We start from the raw sequence: 20067 nt of genomic DNA, 5'->3' as shown, positions 1-20067 counted from the left end.
TTCTTAAGGAAATCAGCCCTGAGTGCTCACTGGAAGGACAGATTGTGAAGCTGAGGCTCCAGTACTTTGGCCACCTCATGACAAGAGAAGACTCCCTGGAGAAGACACTGATGCTGGGAAAGATGGAGGGCACAAGGAGAAGGGGACGACAGAGGACAAGATGGTTGGACAGTGTTTTCGAGGTTACCGGCATGAGTTTGACCAAACTGCGGGAGGTAGTGGAGGACAGAGGTGCCTGGCGTGCTCTGGTCCATGGGGTCACAAAGAGTCGGACACGACTAAACAACTAAACAACAACAACAACATTATCCTTTGTTTTTGGATTTTTTAAAAATCACGGTTCTGCATTGCTTTTTTGGGTGCTGTTGGGGTAGCAGAGAAAAGGGTGTGGCAGATATGTTTTGAAATAAATATTTTCCACCGCCGCATGATATGCATGGTAGATGAATAGGTAGTACAGTGGTACCTTGGTTCCCGAACGCCTCCATTGTCACATGTTTCGGTTCTCAAACGCAGAAAAACTGGAAGCAAATGCTTCCGTTTTCAAACGTTTTTTGCAACCCGAACGTGTGATGCAGCTTCCGCTGAGTGCAAGAAGCTCTTGCAACCAGTGGGAAGCCGTGCCTCGGTTTTTGAATGTTTCGGAAGCCAAACGGGCTTCTGAAATGGATTCCATTTGAGAACCAAGGTACCACTGTACATTGTTAGTCAGTGCTAATGAATTGCTTCTCCCTCTTTGTGGCACTACCCACAAAGCAAGGACTGCCTGCTGCAACAACCAGAAGGATTTTCATAGGCCTTCCCAGGTACCATCAGTTAGGCACTGTGGGTTAAACCACAGAGCCTAGGACTTGCCGATCAGAAGGTCGGCGGTTCGAATCCCCGCAACGGGGTGAGCTCCCGTTGCTCAGTCCCTGCTCCTGCCAATCTAGCAGTTCGAAAGTACGTCAAAGTGCAAGTAGATAAATAGGTACCGCTCTGGCGGGAAGGTAAACAGCGTTTCCGTGCACTGCTCCGGTTCGCCAGAAGCGGCTTAGTCATGCAGGTCACATGACCCGGAAACTGTACGCCGGCTCCCTCAGCCAATAAAGCAAGATGAGTGCTGCAACCCCAGAGTCGTCCACAACTGGACCTAATGGTCAGGGGTCCCTTAACCCTTTACCCTTTAAGGAAAAGCAGGACATTCTGGAATCAAATCAGAAAGCGGGGTGGCTCATCTAAATCAGGGACATCCCTGGAAAATAGGGACACTTGAAGGGTCTGAAGTTGTGCCTGATGGTGTTAGATATTTTGGCACCTGATGCGAATCACAGAATTGCCCCCTCCAATCAGTGAAGAAGAGGGGAAGGGAAGATGTACACTGGGAACAAGGTGAGAATGAAGATATACATCAGGAACAAGCAGAGGTGAGAATCAAATCAACCTGACCTGATGGTTGAACTGGGAATCAAAGGCCACCGTGAGGGGGGAAGTGGCCCATTCTGAATCACTCTGGGCAGGTACAAAGCTCAGGGGACCCCTGAGGGAAGCTCCTGCCATTTGCTTGCTAGGGGTGGGGGAAGACCAGCAGTGCCCCCTATTCACTAAGAGCCGCTGTGGAAGAGGCATTGGGTGGGGCTGCCAATTAGGTGACAGATCTGGCATCCAATGAGAATGCTGCAGCTCCTGCTGCCATTGCAGCCGTGGTGGCAGTAGCTGGGTTTCTTGGAGGCCAGATCTGCTGCCCCTGTGGATCCTGCCGCCCGAGTCCGTCACCTCAACTTGCCTCATGGGTGGGCCGGCCCTGGCTGCTGTAATACTTTTCCTTGACATTCATGCATCGTGCACCCTGGGATTCAAACTGAGAGAATGGCAGATTGGTCGAAAATAGATTGAAATGAAGTTTCCGGTCCTCAGGATTGCAGAAAGTAAATCCCTAACGTGAATGCCATCTTCAGAGAAGCTGTGGCACGTGTGAACAAAGAGCAGCAACAAGTACTTCAACTATCATGGGGTTTTCGTTTTCTTTTTAAAGAAAGAATGTGTGAAAAGTTCTGATGTTGCAACCAGGTGGTGAGGTTGCAGTGCACACCTTGGCATTCCTTGCAAAATGTTGTTTGAGGTTGCAGTTTTCTACCTTGCTGCTCATCTGTGACACATGAGCTCATTCCTATGAATGGTGCGTCCATACAAGGCACCCGTTCACCATCTCAGCTGTTCATCTTAATCTAGTCAAAAGGGATCCCCCAATAAGGGAACAGTCACCAAATTTGGAGCTGTATAAATTCTTGAGGCATAACCCTCACTATGCAACTAGATAAGATGGGGGGAAGCCTGTGATCAGACCTCTGGCATTGTAAAAGGTTAAATGAAGCAGAGGGAGAGGAACAATTTGGATTGGGGCCATGGTCCTAGAGGGCGGGGGGTGTGCTTCTCACTCCCCCCCCCCCATGCTGTGGGAAACTACAACTAATCCAGAATCCGGCAGCTAGACTGGTGACTGAGCGTAGCCGCTGAGACCATATTAACACTGGTCCTGAAAGACCTTCATTGGCTCCCAGTACGTTTCCAAGCACAATTCAAAGTGTTGGTGCTGACCTTTAAAGCCTTTGCCCAGTATACCTGAAGGAGCGTCTCCATCCCCATTGTTCAGCCCAGACACTGAGGTCCAGCTCTGAGGGCCTTCTGGCAGTTCCCTCGCTGCGAGGTTACAGGGAACCAGCCTTTTTGGTGGTGGCACCTGCCCTGTGGAACACCCTCCCACCTGATGTCAAGGAAATAAACAACTATCAGACTTTTAGAAGACATCTGAAGGCAGCCTTGTTTAGGGAAGTTTTAAATGTTTGATGTTTTATCATGTTTTTAATTGGGATCTGCCCAGAGTGGCTAGGGAAACCCAACCAGATGGGTGGAGCATTAATAAATATGATGATGATGATGATGATGATGATGATGATGATGATGCAGACAAATTGCCCCTGGCAGCTGAGGTTCCCCTTAGATCATTGTAGTATAGGACTGGGACCATACGCTATGGTACCCTTAGCCTAATGAGTAATGCAAAGCCACAGACCTTGCACAGGAAATTCAGAGTTTTCCTTTTGTATAGGAGCAACACACACAACTAAATCTATACCTTCAGGGGGTATGCATGTGCCAGCGAGATGGGGAGAACTGACACCAGCTCCCCTCCTGCATATAGGCAACTTGTTCCCAGCACAGGTGGTGCAGCTATTGTTACAACTCACGGCTGGAGCTATTTATATCCCAGGACACCGTGTGCTCCTTCCTCTTGCGATGTCCCTTCGCCTACTCAGGGAAAGTAGTCTGTCGGGGAGTGCAGCTCAGGGGAACAGTTGCTATTGGTGGGCTGGGGTGTGGGTGTGCGAGAGGTAAATGCACATGCTAAAAGCACAGGGGTATACCGAGTTCAGCTCGGGGAAGGAGAATTTCCCTTTGGGGACAGCAGAGAAAGGTGAGGGTGATTTAAGAGTTGCTCAGATGGGGGAGATTGTCCCCCACTGGGGGCGAAGGCCTTCCTATTAACAAACTACAGTGCCCAGAATTCTTCTGAGGGAGGAAACATGCTTTAGAAGTTTAGCATGTACACAGTACCATTCAGCAGGGGTCAGCAAACTTTTTCAGCAGGGGGCCGGTCCACTGTCCCTCAGACCTTGTGGGGGACTATATGTTGAAAAAATACATATGAAGAAATTCCTATGTCCCACAAATAACCCAGAGATGCATTTTAAATAAAAACACACATTCTACTCATGTAAAAACACCAGGCAGGCCCCACAAATAACCCAGAGATGCATTTTAAATAAAAGCACACATTCCACTCATGTAAAAACATGCTGATTCCTGGATCGTCTGTGGGCCGGATTTAGAAGGTGATTGGGCTGGATCCGGCCCCCAGGCCTTAGTTTGCCTACCCATGATTCGGAGTGATACTATTCATCCATTCCCCATTCTGATTTCACTTCATGACCACGTCATATAGTTAAAATCTGGTTTGTGATCTGGGATCACTTCAGGAAGAAGCCCCTGTTCATAAATGAAAATAGCACCGAAGTAACAGATTGGAGAAATAAGCAGCTTTGAATAGGTGGTGAAACAGCATATGAGGGAGGATCATGAAATGCTTACCTCCTCCAACCTTTTCCCTGAAAATGTTCATGGGCAAAAATTCACCACAACCCTAATATATCCTGTTCTTGAGTTAAAGCCAGATGATGAACTCTCTCTCTCTCTTTTTTAAGCTTCAGTTGTTTGGTGCCTTTAAATTTTGAAATTGCAACTAAAACGCTTTGACTGAAGGGTATTTATCAGTAATCTGAGAATTTGAATTAAATTTACACACACACGCGCGCGCACACAGTTTCTTTTAATTTCTTTCAGCCTAAAGTCTACATTCCCGTGGAGATACAAAGGGCTCGTTCAAACAATGGCGTCATACGATCCTGTCTCAAGAGACTCTGGTGCACTAAGTACTGTAAGTGTGTGAGAAATATAGAAAGGAAAGGAAAGGAAAACTCCGTGTGTCCCCCCCCCAAAAAAAATCTGGGAAAGTCATATGTTAAGCAACATGTGGTAACACATCAGAGTTGTTGGAAGTTAAATGCTGAAAGAGTGCTCTGAGCGTCCATAGTAAAAGTAATCTGGAAGATTCTTAAAAGTAACCACTAGGGCTGTCAGCCAATTCCAGTTTTCACTGATTAAAAATTAACTCTTTTTTAACTGACCTATCGCTTATTCATTGACGATATTCTTCCTATTACCAATAGCTCAACACGGGTGCCCTATTTTGTATGCTAAAAGAAGCATGAGATAATTTGCAGTTAAAGAAAAAAAAGCCATCTTTTAGCATTTTCTTTTCCACTCCCTGTTCTAATAAACAAGCTGGAACCAACGTAACTTTTTTAAAAAAGAAAGAAAATGTGCCTTTAACTCTCAGCCGCACCAATTAAATTTTCCTACCACCAACTAATCAACTAAAGCTTTAGTTGTTTAATCTACTGATTGAACCAATTAAGGCTTCCACTCCTAGTCATCATGCCTGAAAACTGTACCAAACTTTTTATATTAAAAGGTGCTGTGGTGGAAAACGTTTAAGCGGCCTGCTTGCCTAGGAGCTGTAGCCTTGCTAGCAGCTAGAACTGGAAAAAACATCACACACACACACAAATTTCAGTTCAAGATCTCTCAGGAATGCTGAGCTGTCCAAGGTCCTGAACAGTTGTATTCCACGGAGCACATTGTGGTTTTCATTTGATTCATGGAAAGAGGTCTTCGCCAAGGCCTCTGGCTTCACTTTTTGAGGTATCCCTTCCTTTGCAAATTGTTGATTTCTTTAAGACAACATTAAAAAGAAAAATATCAGCATGCCGCTACCAACACTGAAGCCGTTCGAAAGCACATCAAAGTGCTTTCGAGCCAGTGTGGTGTAGTGGTTAAGAGCGGTAGACTCGTAATCTGGTGAACCGGGTTCGCTTCCCCGCTCCTCCACATGCAGCTGCTGGGTGACCTTGGGCCAGTCACACTTCTCTGAAGTCTCTCAGCCTCACTCAGCTCACAGAGTGTTTGTTGTTGGGGAGGAAGGGAAAGGAGGATGTTAGCTGCTTTGAGACTCCTTCGGGTAGTGATAAAGCAGGATATCAAATCCAAATCCAAAGTGCAAGTAGATAAATAGGTACCACTCTGGCGGGAAGGTAAACGGTGTTTCCGTGTGCTGCTCTGGTTCGCCAGAAACAGCTTAGTCATGCTGGCCACATGACCTGGAAGCTGTACGCTGGCTTCCTCAGCCAATAAAGTGAGATGAGCACCGCAACCCCACAGTCAGCCATGACTGGACCTAATGGTCAGGGGTCCCTTTACCTTAAATAGACTGTGAGCTTTTATCCAACAGAAAAATATTTTTTAAAAAAAAAAACAGTAGGGCAAGAAAATAAGAAAAGGTCTCCTGGATCAAACAGAAAGGTCAGCTTAATATTGCATCACACAGCAGCCAATCTGATGGTGTCTATAGATTTCTATTGTCTGTTCCCAGCAATTGGCACTTGGCTGGCAGAGGCGGCAGGGGTGGAGGCCAGGCACCTGCAGCAAAAATTTTGTGGGTGGCCAGGCTCTGGGGGCCCCCTGGAATTGGTGCCAGTGGGGACAGGTAAAGATGCAGCTGGACTAAAATTTGGTTTGTAAAAGGTAAAGGTAAAGGGACCTTCTGGCGAACCAGAGCAGCGCACGGAAATGCCATTTACCTTCCCGCTAGAGCGGTACCTATTTATCTACTTGCCCTTTGACGTGCTTTCAAACTGCTAGGTTGGCAGGAGCAGGGACTGAGCAACGGGAGCTCACCCCATCACGGGGATTTGAACTGCCAACCTTCTGATCGGCAAGTCCTAGGCTCTGTGGTTTAACCCACAGCGCCACCTTAGGACATCTCTATTTTCATTGGAGAAATATTGGAGTGTATGGTAGGGTGTCCCTATTTTCATTGGAGAAACGTTGGAGGGTATGGAGTTATCCGACCCTCGAGCCATCTGAAGGCAATCCTGTATAGTTGTTTTTTTTTAATGTTTAATGTTTTGTTATGTTTTTATGTATGTTGGAAGCCACCCAGAGTGGCTGTGCCAACCCAGTCAGGTGTGCGGGTTATAATTAGTAAAATCATCATTATGGAATGGGACATACCTATTTTCATGGAAGAAATGTGGGAGGGTATGCAGCTTATGTTCTAATTTAGCAAATGCAGAGCCCAAATCGCTGGCTGGTATTTTTGCAGTTCTTTTTGGCTCAACGTGCTGCAACGAACATTGAATTGTTTCTGATGTTTCTCACCCTCTCACCCTAGCTGTATACAAATAGGCAATCAAGTTGTATTCCAAGCCAACGTATGGCGCAACTTCTGTCCAAAGAGCTTACAGTAGATGGGGAAGTCGGTGGGATGAGGGAGAGGCCAAATGAGCCCCCATGGTGGGGCAGCGGAGGGTGAAGCAGAGCCAGCATGACTGGGAATCTGCCCACAAGGGACGCAGTGGTCCTGCTGCAGTGAGGAGGCAGCCTGGCTGCTGGAGGGGAGTGGTGCCAATGAAGGCATCTTGCCTGAAGCTGACACAGGAGTTGAGTGGCAGTGATGGCCAAAGGAAGGCACAAAGGGGGAGAAGAAGAGGGAAGTGGCTTCTTGCATTGAAAGCAGGAGAGTGTAGAGAATAGCTTGACAGGGAGAGGGAGAATAAAGGAGGCAGATGTGTGCTGTGAAAGAGGAGGAGGTCGTGGCAGGGGCTTGCAGGAGATCCCACCTCACACTCTCTCTCAGGACCTCTGGAGATCCTTCGCTGCACCAGACCTGGTGACTCACAGCCGTGCATTTGATCCACCCGGGGGGGGGGCTTGCTAAACCCCTCGTTGCTGCTGCTGCTGCTTTTGGCTGCCTGCTCTGCTTGGAACTGAAAAAGCAAGAAAGAGGCTTGCCAAGCGCACACTTGGGGGTGGTGGGGAAGCAGGGTCAACAGTAAGGTTAAGTACAAGGAGCCCACGGGCCGAGCGGGTCGCTGAGGGTGCCTGCTCCCCCTTTTGCTTCCGTCCGCTGCACTTAACCAGATAACTCCCCGAGGATCCCAGAAACCCGGCTGCTCTATAAATACCTAAGCCATCCCACATTGCTAATAGTGAGTAACAACAGCAGGCAAATTACAGAGCAGGTCTCGGCGTTCTCGTAGGCACCAACTCAAGCAGATCTAACGGGTGCATGCGAAGCCTGAAATCTGCTGTCACCCTGGGTATAATTAGAGGGGAGAGAGGAGCTGGGGGAGCACAGTTAAAACAGCCAGGAGGAGGCGGAGGGGGGGGCCTCCTGCCTGCCGCCACCACCCTGCCACCCCACGTCTTAATTGCCTTTTAATTTCAAAAGAGCTGCAGCGCGGCTCGGAGCGATGTACAACAGGGCAGGAGGGAGGTGGGCCCTCGGAGCTGCGTGTTGAACAGCGATGCGCACACAAAGCAAGGCTGCCTTGGGGGTGAAGGGTGAGGGGCTGGGGTTGTGGCGAAGCACAGAGGGCCGGGCCAAAAGCGGGGAAGGAGGAGAGCGCTTGAAAAGAGCAGCCCAGGGTCTGATGCAACCCTGGCAAGTTCACTTGGTGGCAGAGGGAGGGAGGGAGGGAGAGAAAGGCCTCGTTTCAACTTAACGAGAGAGCAGTCGTGTAGGCTGGCGCCTTTGCATGCTAAGGGCTGCGTGCCTTTTGAAATCTGGTGCAAGCACGGAACAAGAACGCAGAATGGCACTAGGCACGGAAATGCCTGGGAGCTGCAGTCTTTAGAAGCAGGTCTTTGCATAGCAAATCGGAGTTCCAAAAGAACATGAAACCCCAGGACTCGTAGAGTTAGAAAGGGACTGCGAGCGTCACCCAATCGATCTCAAGAAGTGGTTAGCCATCCAATTTGAAACCAAACTAGACCCTGCTTAGCTTTGCAAATGTCCTGTTTTATCGCTGCACCACTAGGGTCGCCTGAGGAGAGGAGGGGCTTCATAATAATATTAATATTCATAATTTATTATTTATACCCTGCCCATCTGGCTGGGTTTCCCCAGCCACTCTGGGTGGCTCCCAGCAGAATATTAAAAACACAATAAAACATCAAACATTAAAAACTTCCCTAGGCAGGGCTGCCTTCAGATGTCTTCTAAAAGACAGATACAGTGGTACCTCGGGTTACATATGCTTCAGGTTACAGGCGCTTCAGGTTACCGACTCTGCTAACCCAGAAATAGTACCTCGGGTTAAGAACTTTGCTTCAGGATGAGAACAGAAATCACACGGCGGCAGCGGGAAGCTCCATTAGCTAAAGTGGTGCTTCAGGTTAAGAACAGTTTCAGGTTAAGAACGGACCTCCAGAACGAATTAAGTACGTAACCAGAGGTACCACTGTAGTTGTTTATTTCCTTGACATCGGATGCGAGGGCGTTCCACAGGGAGGGTGCCACTACCCAGAAGGCCCTCTGCCTGGTTCCCTGTAACTTCACTCCTCACAGTGAGGGAACCTCCAGAAGGCCCTCGGAGCTGGACCTCAGTGACCACTGGACCTTCAGTGCTCCTTGCCCCTTCCCCCTAGCTAGCAGGAGCAGAATATTATTGAGAGCAAGCAAATCAGTTCAGTTGCACTTAATCAGAGCAATGGTTGCAGAATCCAGCTTTTCATGATAGAGAGTTTGGGCTGCCCTTGGCACTAAACGTCTGGGTGGTTTTTGTTTTGTTGTGAAGAACCCAAGAGTACATGCAGCTGTGATGTAGGGGACGCTGTGCCTTGTGGTGCAGGCTCTTTCTGTACCAAGGATCTTTCCCTGGCACTGAGATAAAGCCGCTGTCTCTTGGAAGGAGGAACTGCTATTTATAAAGCATTTCCTCATCTGGTGCTGTTGATTACAGCTGCAGCCGCAAGCATATAGGCAATTATAGGTAGCAGCCTAGGGCAATCATTTGTAAGGTTAGCACCTCTGTTGCAGCAGCAGATGGAATGGCCCTTCGCTGCAAAGTGCCACTGTGATGCAAAGAAGGAAGGAAGGAAGGAAGGAAGGAAGGAAGGAAGGAAGGAAGGAAGGAAGGAAGGAAGGATTCATTCCTGTATAGACAGTGAAGTATTGGGAGGCTTGGCAGTGGGCGAAGGTAACCTAGCAGCATGTTGGGATGGGAGAAGTCCAGTGAGAGGTTTCCGTGAACAGTAGGAACCAATTCTCATAGAGGCTGCATGCACAGCTCATGACTTCCCCCAGAGAACCCTGGGACAGGGGTCAGCAACCTTTTTCAGCCATGGGCCGGTCCACCGTCCCTCAGACCATGTGGTGGGCCGGACTATATTTTGAAAAAAAAAAATGAACGAATTCCTAAGCCCCACAAATAACCCAGAGATGCATTTTAAATAAAAGGACACATTCTACTCATGTAAAAATATGCTGATTCCCAGACCACCCGCGGCCTGGATTTAGAAGGCGATTGGGCCTGCGGGCCTTAGGTTGCCTACTCCTGCCCTGGGAACTGTAGTTTAAGGGTGCTGGGAATTGTAGCACCGTGTGTGGTCAACTAGAGTTCCAGGAATCTTCGGGGGAAGTCGTGGGCTTTAAAGCATTTGGTGGGTGGGTGGCACTGTGGTCTAAACCACGGAGCCTCTTGGGTTTGCTGATCAGAAGGTCGGCAGTTCGAATCCCTGCGACAGGGTGAGCTCCCGTTGCTCTGTCCCAGCTCCTGCCAACCTAGCAGTTCGAAAGCACGCCAGTGCACGTAGATTAATAAGTACCATTGTGGCAGGAAGGTAAATGGCGTTTCCATGCACTCTGGTTTCCGTCAGTGTTCCATTGCACCAGAAGCGGTTTAGTCATGCTGGCCTGGGTACTGCCTGGTTAGTGTGACCTGCAACAGGTCTGGTTCTCCATTTGCGAAATTCCCTCCCTGGGGAAGTGCATGTGCCTCCCATATTATTAACACTCACGGGGAATTTAGAAGCATCCCTGCTCATCCAGCAATTTGATGGCTGAGAGATGCTGTTCCTGGAATCCTTACTTTGAAATGCTTAGCTGTGAGCATATGTTGACTGATTTAAAACGTTTTTAGGTGTTCTTAATGTGTAGGGTTTTTTTTAAATAAAATAAAAAATAAAATAAAATAATAATAATAGAAAAATTGTATTGTTTTGCTGGTTTGTTATTTGATGCCCTGGGCTCCTCCGGGAGGAAGGGGAGTTAGTAAGTAGTAATAATATTAATAATAATAATCCCCATAGGTATGTGTATCAATAATATATATATATATACACACACACAAAACATACCCCTCATATCTGGCTGGGTTTCCCCAGCCACTCTGGGCAGCTCCCAATAGAATATTAAAAACACCAAACACTAAAAACTTCCCTAAACAGAGCTGCAGCTCTTCACGCACCTGACAACGTGGACTGTAACTCATGAAAATCGATGGCAATAATACATTTAAGGCTCAGGAAGACAAACAAGCGCGCACAAGCCACGCATTTAAATCACATCCAAAACCCATAGCTCTCCCCCCCCCCCAATCCTGGAGTTCATTAAAGGGTGCAGGGAATTGTAGCTCTGCGAGGGGAAGCGAGTTCCCAGGATTTTTTTGGAGAAGACATGTGCTTTAAACGTATGGCATGTACGCAGCCTTTGCTGTTTTTGCTGTAATGCGCACTAATAAGCCAACCCCTGTGGTATAGTGGTTGCAACCTATGAGGCTGAGTGAAAAGGTGGGAAAGGCAAACAGAAGTCATGGATTGGGTGGCTGGAATATAGTACTGGGTGGGGGACACACACACACTGATTTACATACTTTTGGCTGCAAACGTGGACTTCTGCCTTTATTCTGATTGGATTTATGAGGACTGTAGCTGTACCAAGGGTACCCAGATACAGAGCATCACGGCAGGCATCCCAGCAGAGTTATTTGTCTGTGATATGATGAAGGATCCTGCAGGAATTCAGAATTGTCAAACCTTCGGGCAGCAGTCTGATTTCTGTGACAGTTCCCGAATGCCCAGGACGTTTCTGTGATTTGCAAAACTGCCGAACTTGCAAGGACCGGCCTCGAAAATGCTATTTTTGGTTCCTTATTGCGCTCCCTTCCTGCTCTCGCAGTAGCCAAGATTTGAGGAAACTGGGTTGTGCTTTGCTTGGAGTGTGCTGGTGCCTCTTGAGATTGCCCCCTGGTGGGGCTGCCATTGTGAAGGCAGGCCATTAACGACAGTGATGGCAAACAGGCAGGCTAATTGAAATAAGCAAGTTTGGGGAGAAGATTGTCCTTCCAGCTGAATTGCAAGGAGGGGGGCTCTCCAGCAGCAGCTGAAACGTGGAGCAGGTGAGATGATACCTTCTATCGTACTGGCTTGCCTGTGGAATATGGAACAGAACGCAGGCTCTGGCGCTGTTCAGAATGAGGGTTTGCTGCAGGAGCCAGACAGATGTCACTCAGGTTTATAGAAAGGAGTGGGGTCCCTTAGATGTTTGGGGCAAGGGCACCTTAACTCGGAGCAGGGCCTTTAGTGTGGCTACCTGTTTTGCGGAATAGCATTTCTGAGATTCGACAGGAGCCCACTCTCTGCATTTCTTCCCCTGTGTTGGCAAAATGACAGTTCCCCCAAGTGCCCAGCTCTGAAGTTTCCTTGCCTAGGCGTGCCCCTCCTGTTCTCCCGGGTTCTCCCTCCCCATTGCTCAATCCCCACTACCTACCCCTCTGCCACCCAAGGATAGGTGGGCTGGCTTATTTAATTTAGTAGCTTTTTGTCTTCTTTGGAGCATCCTGAAGACTCCTGCTTTTCCAAGTACTTGCGGCTTTATCAGTTGTTAGGTGAGCTAGATGAGAAACTTGTGTCATTGCGCTTTATTAACTTTGCTAGGGGAGAGAATGGGGACGCGGGTGGCACTGTGGGTTAAACCACAGAGCCTAGGACTTGCCGATCACAAGGTCTGTGGTTCAAATCCCCGCGACGGGGTGAGCTCCCATTGCTCAGTCCCTGCTCCTGCCAACCTAGCAGTTCAAAAGCACATCAAAGTGCAAGTAGATAAATAGGTACTGTTCCGGCGGGAAGGTAAATGGCGTTTCCGTGCGCTGCTCTGGTTCGCTAGAAGCGGCTTAGTCATGCTGGCCACATGACCCGGAAGCTGTATGCTGGCTCCCTTGGCCAATAAAGCAAGATGAGCACTGCAACCCCAGAGTTGGCCACGACTGGACCTAATGGTCTGGGGTCCCTTTACCTTTACCTTTTTTAGGGGAGAGAAACCATAACTCTTGGTAGCAAAGCACCTGCATTACATATTGAAGGTCCATGGTACCTGGCCTCTTCAGGTGGTGGGAAGAAGAAGAAGGAGGAGAAGGAGAAGGAGAAGGAGAAGGAGAAGGAGAAGGAGAAGGAGAAGAAGAAGAAGAAGAAGAAGAAGAAGAAGAAGAAGAAGAAGAAGAAGAAGAAGAAGAAGAAGAAGAAGAAGAATTTATTATTTGTACCCCGCCCATCTGGCTGGGTCTCCCCAGCCACTCTGGGCAGCTCCCAACAGAATATTAAAAACACAATAAAACATCACACATTAAAAACTTCCCTAAACAGGGCTGCCTTCAGATGTCTTCTAAAAGTCAGATAGTTGTTTGTTTCCTTGACATCTGATGGGAGGGCATTCCACAGGGCGGGTGCCAATACTGAGAAAGCCCTCTGCCTGGTTCCCTGTCACCTCACTTCTCACAGGGAGGGAACTGCCAGAAGGCCCTCGGAGCTGGACCTCAGTGTCTGGTCTGAATGATGGGGTGGAGACGCTCCTTCAGGTAGGGCTGGGAATGTCCCCTTCCTGAAACCTTGGAAAGCCGTCCTTGCAGACCATAATAGTGAGCTAGTTGGACCAATGCTCTGACTCAGTATATGTCAGTTTCCTATGTTCCTAGTTTGGGTTTTGCTTTATTTTGTACCCTGCTAATCTTTCACCCACCCCCACCCCTTCCTTCTTCTTCATTATTTTTCAAATTATCTTTTTTTATTATTTTGGATAATAAAGGAGGTTGGCTGGTTGCTTTAGGTCACTGTGGTTTTATCTCCCGTGAACCAGGCTGCTTGGTCAACACACTCTAAAGTTTGAGCAAACAGGGAATCAGAATAAGATGGGCTAATTCTTCTTTCCAGTGATGGAGAGAGTCTGCTGGCTGTTTCTCAGTTCCCATAACAAAAACCTGAAGGCTGTGGATGTCCCTGCAGCCTGCAAGTTAAGGGAGTTATAAACAGGCTGGTGGCAGTACCGCTTAAGGGTTGGAGATGTGGGTAGTGCTTTTACCTGCTCACAGAGTAAGGATGTCCCCAGTAGTCTCCACAGCAGGGGCATATTCAGCTACAGGGAACCAGGCAGAGGGCCTTCTCAGTAGTGGCACCCACCCTGTGGAACACTCTCCCATCAGATGTCAAGGAGATGAGTAACTATAATTTATAAACCTTTAGAAGGCATCTGAAGGCAGTCCTGTATAGGGAAACTTTTAAATGTGTAATGTTTTACAGTGGAACCTTGGTTGTCAAACATCTCCATTGACGCACATTTCGGCTTTCAAACACCGAAAACCCGGAAGTACGGTAACTGCTTCGGTTTTCCAACGATTTTCAGAAGCCGAAGTTTGCTTGTTGTATTGAGACTTCAGCTTTCAGTTTTCGGTTTTTGAACATTTCAGAAGTCGAACGGTCTTCCAAAACGGATTACATTCGAAAACCGAGATTCTACTGTATTCTGTTTTTATATATGTTGGAAACCACCCAGAATGTCTGGGGCAACCCAGTCAGATGAGTTGGGGTATAAATAATAAAATTGTTGTTGTTGTTGTTACAAGCTTACACCAGGTTAATGGGCTTTATTGGTGAGGATGCTGAGAACCCCCTGAAAAAGATCCTTAAAACACACACACCCTCATAGAACTACAATTCCCAGAGTTCCACGAGGACCGGAGAGTCTGCTCCACATGTGTGTTCCTGGAAACAGCTCAGTTGCACTGTGTCACTGCTGGTTGCATGACCCCCCCTCTCCCTTCCCTGGTGGCTCATTGCCTTGGTACCCACACAACATCTCCTCAGAGGTTTGAGATGAGCACATCTTGCCTACAGGTTCGGGGATAAGCTCTCCCTTTGGTGTGGAGTCAAGGAGGGGCAGGAGAGGCCTGATTTCAGAGGGATATGAAATTAGCAACGTCTGAACTGTTCTAGGAGATATGGAAAGGAAGAAGGTTGAAATAAGAAGTGTTAAAAGAGGTGTAAAAAAATAATAATTCAGGAACACAGAAAGCTGCCTTTTACTGGGTCAGGTGATTTATCCATCCATCCCTGCACTGACTGGCAGGGATTCTCAGCAGGGTTTAAGGCAGGGGACTTCCCCAGACCTATCTAGAAATGCCAAGGTTTGAACTTGCTGACTTTGCTCTGTTCCGTTGGGCTTGGGAGAATTCTGCTTTGAGCCTTGGAGAAGCAGGTCTGTTGGTGTTGGTCTCCTTGTCAGGGGTGCCAACTTGAATAAAATATTGATTAAAAATAAAAATATCACATGATGGGGCATACCCACCCCATTTGAATGGCAATGTCCATCAACTTGGGGAGGCTGGCCCCCTCAAATATTTTATTGGGGGACGTCGAAGGGACCTTTCCCCAGTGCCGGTCTTTTGGAAATGCAGCATTATTTCTAGGTTCTAAGTTTTGCTTTGGAAATAGATGGGAAACTTCTAGGTACTAAAAAACATTTTTTGTTTAGGCAACCCTATCCAGATGTATAGAATGTTGTTGTGTGTTTTAATCTGGTTTCAGCTGATTGCTGGTTTTAATTATTTTTGAATGTTTTGAATAGTCATTTTTAACTTCTTTTTAACATATACTTTTATTGTTCTGCTCTTTCTGTAAACCACTTTGGGGTTGTATTACAATAAAGCGTTATGTAGATTATTATTTTTAAAGTATTTTTTATTAAAGATTTATTGGTTTACAAAAGTATGCGCAACGTTTCTTTTTTCAGGTTACATTTTCTACAGATCAGTTTCATTTGTTATGTAGATATAGTGGTACCTCGGGTTAAGTACTTAATTCGTTCCGGAGGTCCGTTCTTAACCTGAAACTGTTCTTAACCTGAAGCACCACTTTAGCTAATGGGGCCTCCTGCTGCCGCTGCGCCGCCGGAGCATGATTTCTGTTCTCATCCTGAAGCAAAGTTCTTAACCTGAAGCACTATTTCTGGGTTAGCGGAGTCTGTAACCTGAAGCGTATGTAACCTGAAGGGAATGTAATCCGAGGTACCACTGTATTGTGAAATCAGTCAATCAATTAAACAAACTCTGCTTTAAAGCAAAGAGCAAGTGCTTAATCCTTTCCCTGCCAGCTGTTTCCCCTTTTAAACCCAACCCCCTCAAACTGCTTTTCTCTCTGTAGGGGTAAAGATGCCATGAACCAGCCTTCCTTTACTCCTGATTGTCCACTTCTGGGTTCCACAGAAACTTGTGTAATGTGTAGTCTGGCCTTTGACAAACAGAAAGGCTCGGGTAGTTATGAATGCCAAATCAACTAATCACCTTCACCTAGCAACTTTCAGTGCTTATAAACCAGGGGTCAGCAAACTTCTTCAGCAGGGGGCGGCCCACTGTCCCTCAGACCTTGTGGGGTGACTATATTTTGAAAAAAGATATGAACGAATTCCTATGTCCCACAAATAACCCAGAGATACATTTTAAATAAAAGCACACACATTCTACTCATGTAAAAACACTCTGATTCCCGGACCGTCCACGGGCCGGATTGAGAAGGCAATTGGGCTGCATCCGGCCCCCGGGACTTGGTTGGCCTACCCATGCTATAAACCTATATTAATGGGTTCGCTCACTCGGGTTTTAGGCATGACCTGGTGTGTGTCTTAAATTGGCTTGTCCCGTTCATCTGCTGTTTGTAAACTGCCCCACTGCCAACCCACACACACCCTTTATTCTGCTGTAGCCACTAGGCCTCACTCTTCTGCCTGTTCTGGCAAAGCCCTCACTCTTTCATCCTTCTCCTCACCAAACAGCCTTCTCTAGGATCCATTTCCAGCATCCCACCCCCCACCCCTCTGGATATAGTAGGGACAAAGAAAAATGCCACTCCAACACCATTCCTATTCAAATCTATGCAAATGAATCCAGGCGGCCGGGTGGGGGAAGAGGGGGGCGGGCTCTGGCTCTCCACTGGTGAGAAGTTGGGGGTTTGAGTCCAGATGCTGCAGGCGATGACTAACTCTGCATGTAACAAACAGGGTAAAAATAGTCAGAAACTGGGGATGTACCAGATGGTGCCAACTCCTGGGGAGACGGTGGGGAAGAGGAACTAGGAATGTTGACTCCCCCTCCCCTCCCTTCCACCCCATACTGGGCATCTGGAGGATGGGACATGATAAAGCATTTTACATTCCCAACTCCATTCTGCATCTATGGTTCCCCAACGCACCTTCTTCCTTTCCATTGCCAGGTTATTTCCCCACTCTGTCCTGATGCCAGTGTTTCCTGAATGCTTGCCTTCCTAACCTTGCACAGCTCCCCAGGTCCCCTTCCAACAGTACCGGGAGTTTCCTGCCTTGCCACTGGTGCCGCTCCCTATATCTCACTCAGCCGTGCATTTTCAGTAGTTTCAGTGTTTATGCATCGAACATACGTGCTCCTTTTCTTGCACATGTTGCGCCATGAATCCATTTCTGATGATTGCTGTTGATATCCAGGGCTGGTTGCATTTCACTGTGGTATGTGCAAACAGTTGAAAAGAGGTGTGTCGTCGCAATGCCATGCATTGTGAGAGTCACTGATGGCTTGGTGTCTGTGCTGTATGCACAGTGTGGGTGGCGCTGTGGTCTAAACCACTGAGCCTCTTGGGCTTGCCGATCAGAAGGTCAGCGGTTCGAATCCATAGCTGTCAACCTTCCCTTTTTTTGCGGGAAATTCCCTTATTCCAGTGCCGTTTCCCACTGCTTCCTGCTGCTATCCCGGATTGTTAGATATCCCGTAGACTGTCCCCGGGACAGGTGAGGCTGCTGATCCCTTATTTTTCAGGCTGCTGATCCCTTGTTTTCAAATCTGAAAGTTGACAGCTATGTTCAAATCCCCGCGACGGGGTGAGCTCCTGTGGCTCTGTCCCAGCTCCTGCCAACCTAGCAGTTCGAAAGTATGCCAGTGCAAGTAGATAAATAGGTACCATTGTGGCAGGAAGGTAAACGGCATTTCCGTGCGCTCTGGTTTCCGTCACGGTGTCCCATTGAGCCAGAAGCAGTTTAGCCATGCTGGCCACATGACCCTGAAAGCTGTGTGTAGACAAACGCTGGCTTTCTCGGCCTGAAAGCGAGACGAGCACCACAACCCCATAGTCACCTTTGACTGAACTTAACCATCCAGGGGTCCTTTACCTTTACCTTTTTATAGTTGAGCCCTTAGTTCAAATATTCAGCTGAGAGCCATGGAGTGTTTACATCATCAAGCAATGAGATGAGATCTGGGGGTTTCCATGTGTTTTATTGTGCATTCATTATTTGTGCTCATGAATGGATAGTTCCGTTGGTTAGAGCGTGGTGCTGATGTTGTGTCAAGAACATGTTGCAGAATATGCCCACAATTAAACACCATAGATTTTGACCTATAAAGCCTTAAATGGCTCAGGACTGCAATACCTCAAGGACCGCTACTTTCCATATGAATCGACCTGGACCCTGAGATAATAATAATAATAATAATAATAATAATAATAATAATAATAATAATTTATTATTTATACCCGCCCATCTGGCTGAGTTTTCCCAGCCACTCTGAGCGGCTCCCAGTACAGCGTTAAATATTAAAAACTTCCCTGAACAGGGCTGCCTTAAGATGCCTTCTGAATGTCAGGTAGTTGTTTATCTCTTTGACATCTGATGGGAGGGCGTTCATCATCATCTGAGGTCCTCCTTTGTGTGCCGCCTCCTCGAGAGATCCGGAGGGCGGCAACATGAGAACGGGGCCTTCTCTGCAGTGGCTCCCCCATCTGTGGAATGCTCTCCCCAGGGAAGTTCGCCTGGCTCCTTCATTACACACCTTTGGGCACCAGGCAAAAACATTTATTTTTAACCAGGCCTTTGGCTGACCTAATCAACAACCTATACCCTTTAAAATGTGGCTCTTTTAGGGGGGGTGTTATTGGATTACTGTATTGTTTTCGTTTTTATTTCATATATTGTGACCTTTTGTGAAATGCCCTGAGACCTCTGATTATAGGGCGGTATATAAATTCAATAAACAACAACAACAGCCTGGAAGGGCCCCAAGTGATGTGAATGCCAGACCAAAAGCTAAGGAATAATGACTTGCCCGAGTAATTTTTGGCTTAGGTGGCAGGTTCTTGAACTAAGATCTTCACCAGAACCAAAGTCACCCAGAAGGCATCTCTCCCTCCCTCCCTCTCTCTCTCTTGCAGACAGCAATTTTGTACTGGGCAATGCCCAAGTCCGTGGCGCCTTCCCTGTGGTCTACTGTTCCGATGGCTTCTGTGAACTGACCGGCTTCTCCCGGGCTGAGGTCATGCAGCGCTGCTGTGCCTGCAGCTTCCTCTATGGACCTGACACCAGCGAACTCGTACGCAACCAGATCCGCAAGGCGCTGGACGAACGCAAGGAATTTAAGGCGGAGCTCATCCTCTACAGGAAAAGCGGTGAGTCCTTTTCTCACAGAAGGGGCTGCCCTGGTAAGGGCCTCGTGGTTCTGTGGGGCGTAGTGGGGAGGTGTCTCTCGTATGTTGGAGTGTACAAGTCTGAAGTCGGGGGGGGGGGGGTTGCTGGACTGGTCCTTTCACAGCAGCAAAGTGGAGCCTTGGGTGTGGGAGGATATAGAAAGCAGACTATCTTGCCCAATAGTGACTGCTCTGGCTGGCAACAGCTCTCCCATCATCTGCTACCTGCCCCTTTCTTTAGATTCCAGGGATTGGAGCTCCTTCATGCAAAGTACTGACCCCTTTCCCAATGTGATTTTTCCATCTCTCCTATATGTCCCAGCAATTAGGGTTGTCAAGTGTTCACTTTTTCCAGGACATGTCCTCTTTTTCCATGGGTATGTAAAATTAAATTCGTCATAGCGATCCCTAGTTAAAAGTAGAAGTCGAATGTGTCCTTTTCCTCCCTTCTTTTTTGCGCTTCAAAATATGGCAACCCCACCTGGCGTGCACATTGCTCATTTGAAAAGTGTGCCAGGGAGGAAGCAATTGGAAGAGGAGAGAGTTTGGGGGTTTTGCATGTATGCGCATACGCATATGCATGCGCAAACATGAATGCTCCTTTGCAATTGTTTCTTTATAAATTCTGCATGCTGAGACTTACCTCCTTCATACATAATGGGGTTTTTTTTAATGTACACTAAAGATGGTTTAGGTCAGGGGGTGGGGAACCAGGCTGATTGGCTGAGGCTGATGGGAGTTGGAGTCCAGCAAAATCTGGAGGGCTGCAGGTTCCCCACCCCTAATTAAGAGCATACCTTGCAAAGTAAGGCATGTGCACAGCAAAATGCTGTTCCACACACCTGTGTCAGGTAGGTTTTCAGGAGTAGGAGAGGC

The 20067-nt window shown here is 47.7% G+C and overlaps 1 protein-coding gene across 1 annotated transcript in view; it reads left to right on the top strand.

Annotated features, from left to right (window-relative positions):
* KCNH3 (potassium voltage-gated channel subfamily H member 3) overlaps positions 1–20067 on the top strand; it is a 67968-nt gene that overhangs the window by 16742 nt on the left and 31159 nt on the right. The window contains exon 2 of the mRNA XM_053375224.1: positions 18940–19173. Coding sequence (XP_053231199.1) covers positions 18940–19173 — 234 coding nt within the window. The remainder of the gene's footprint in view (positions 1–18939; positions 19174–20067) is intronic.

The sequence above is a fragment of the Podarcis raffonei genome, chromosome 2, assembly GCF_027172205.1.
Source record: "Podarcis raffonei isolate rPodRaf1 chromosome 2, rPodRaf1.pri, whole genome shotgun sequence".
Taxonomy (NCBI): domain Eukaryota; kingdom Metazoa; phylum Chordata; class Lepidosauria; order Squamata; family Lacertidae; genus Podarcis; species Podarcis raffonei.
This window is presented reverse-complemented; position numbering and strand designations above follow the sequence as displayed.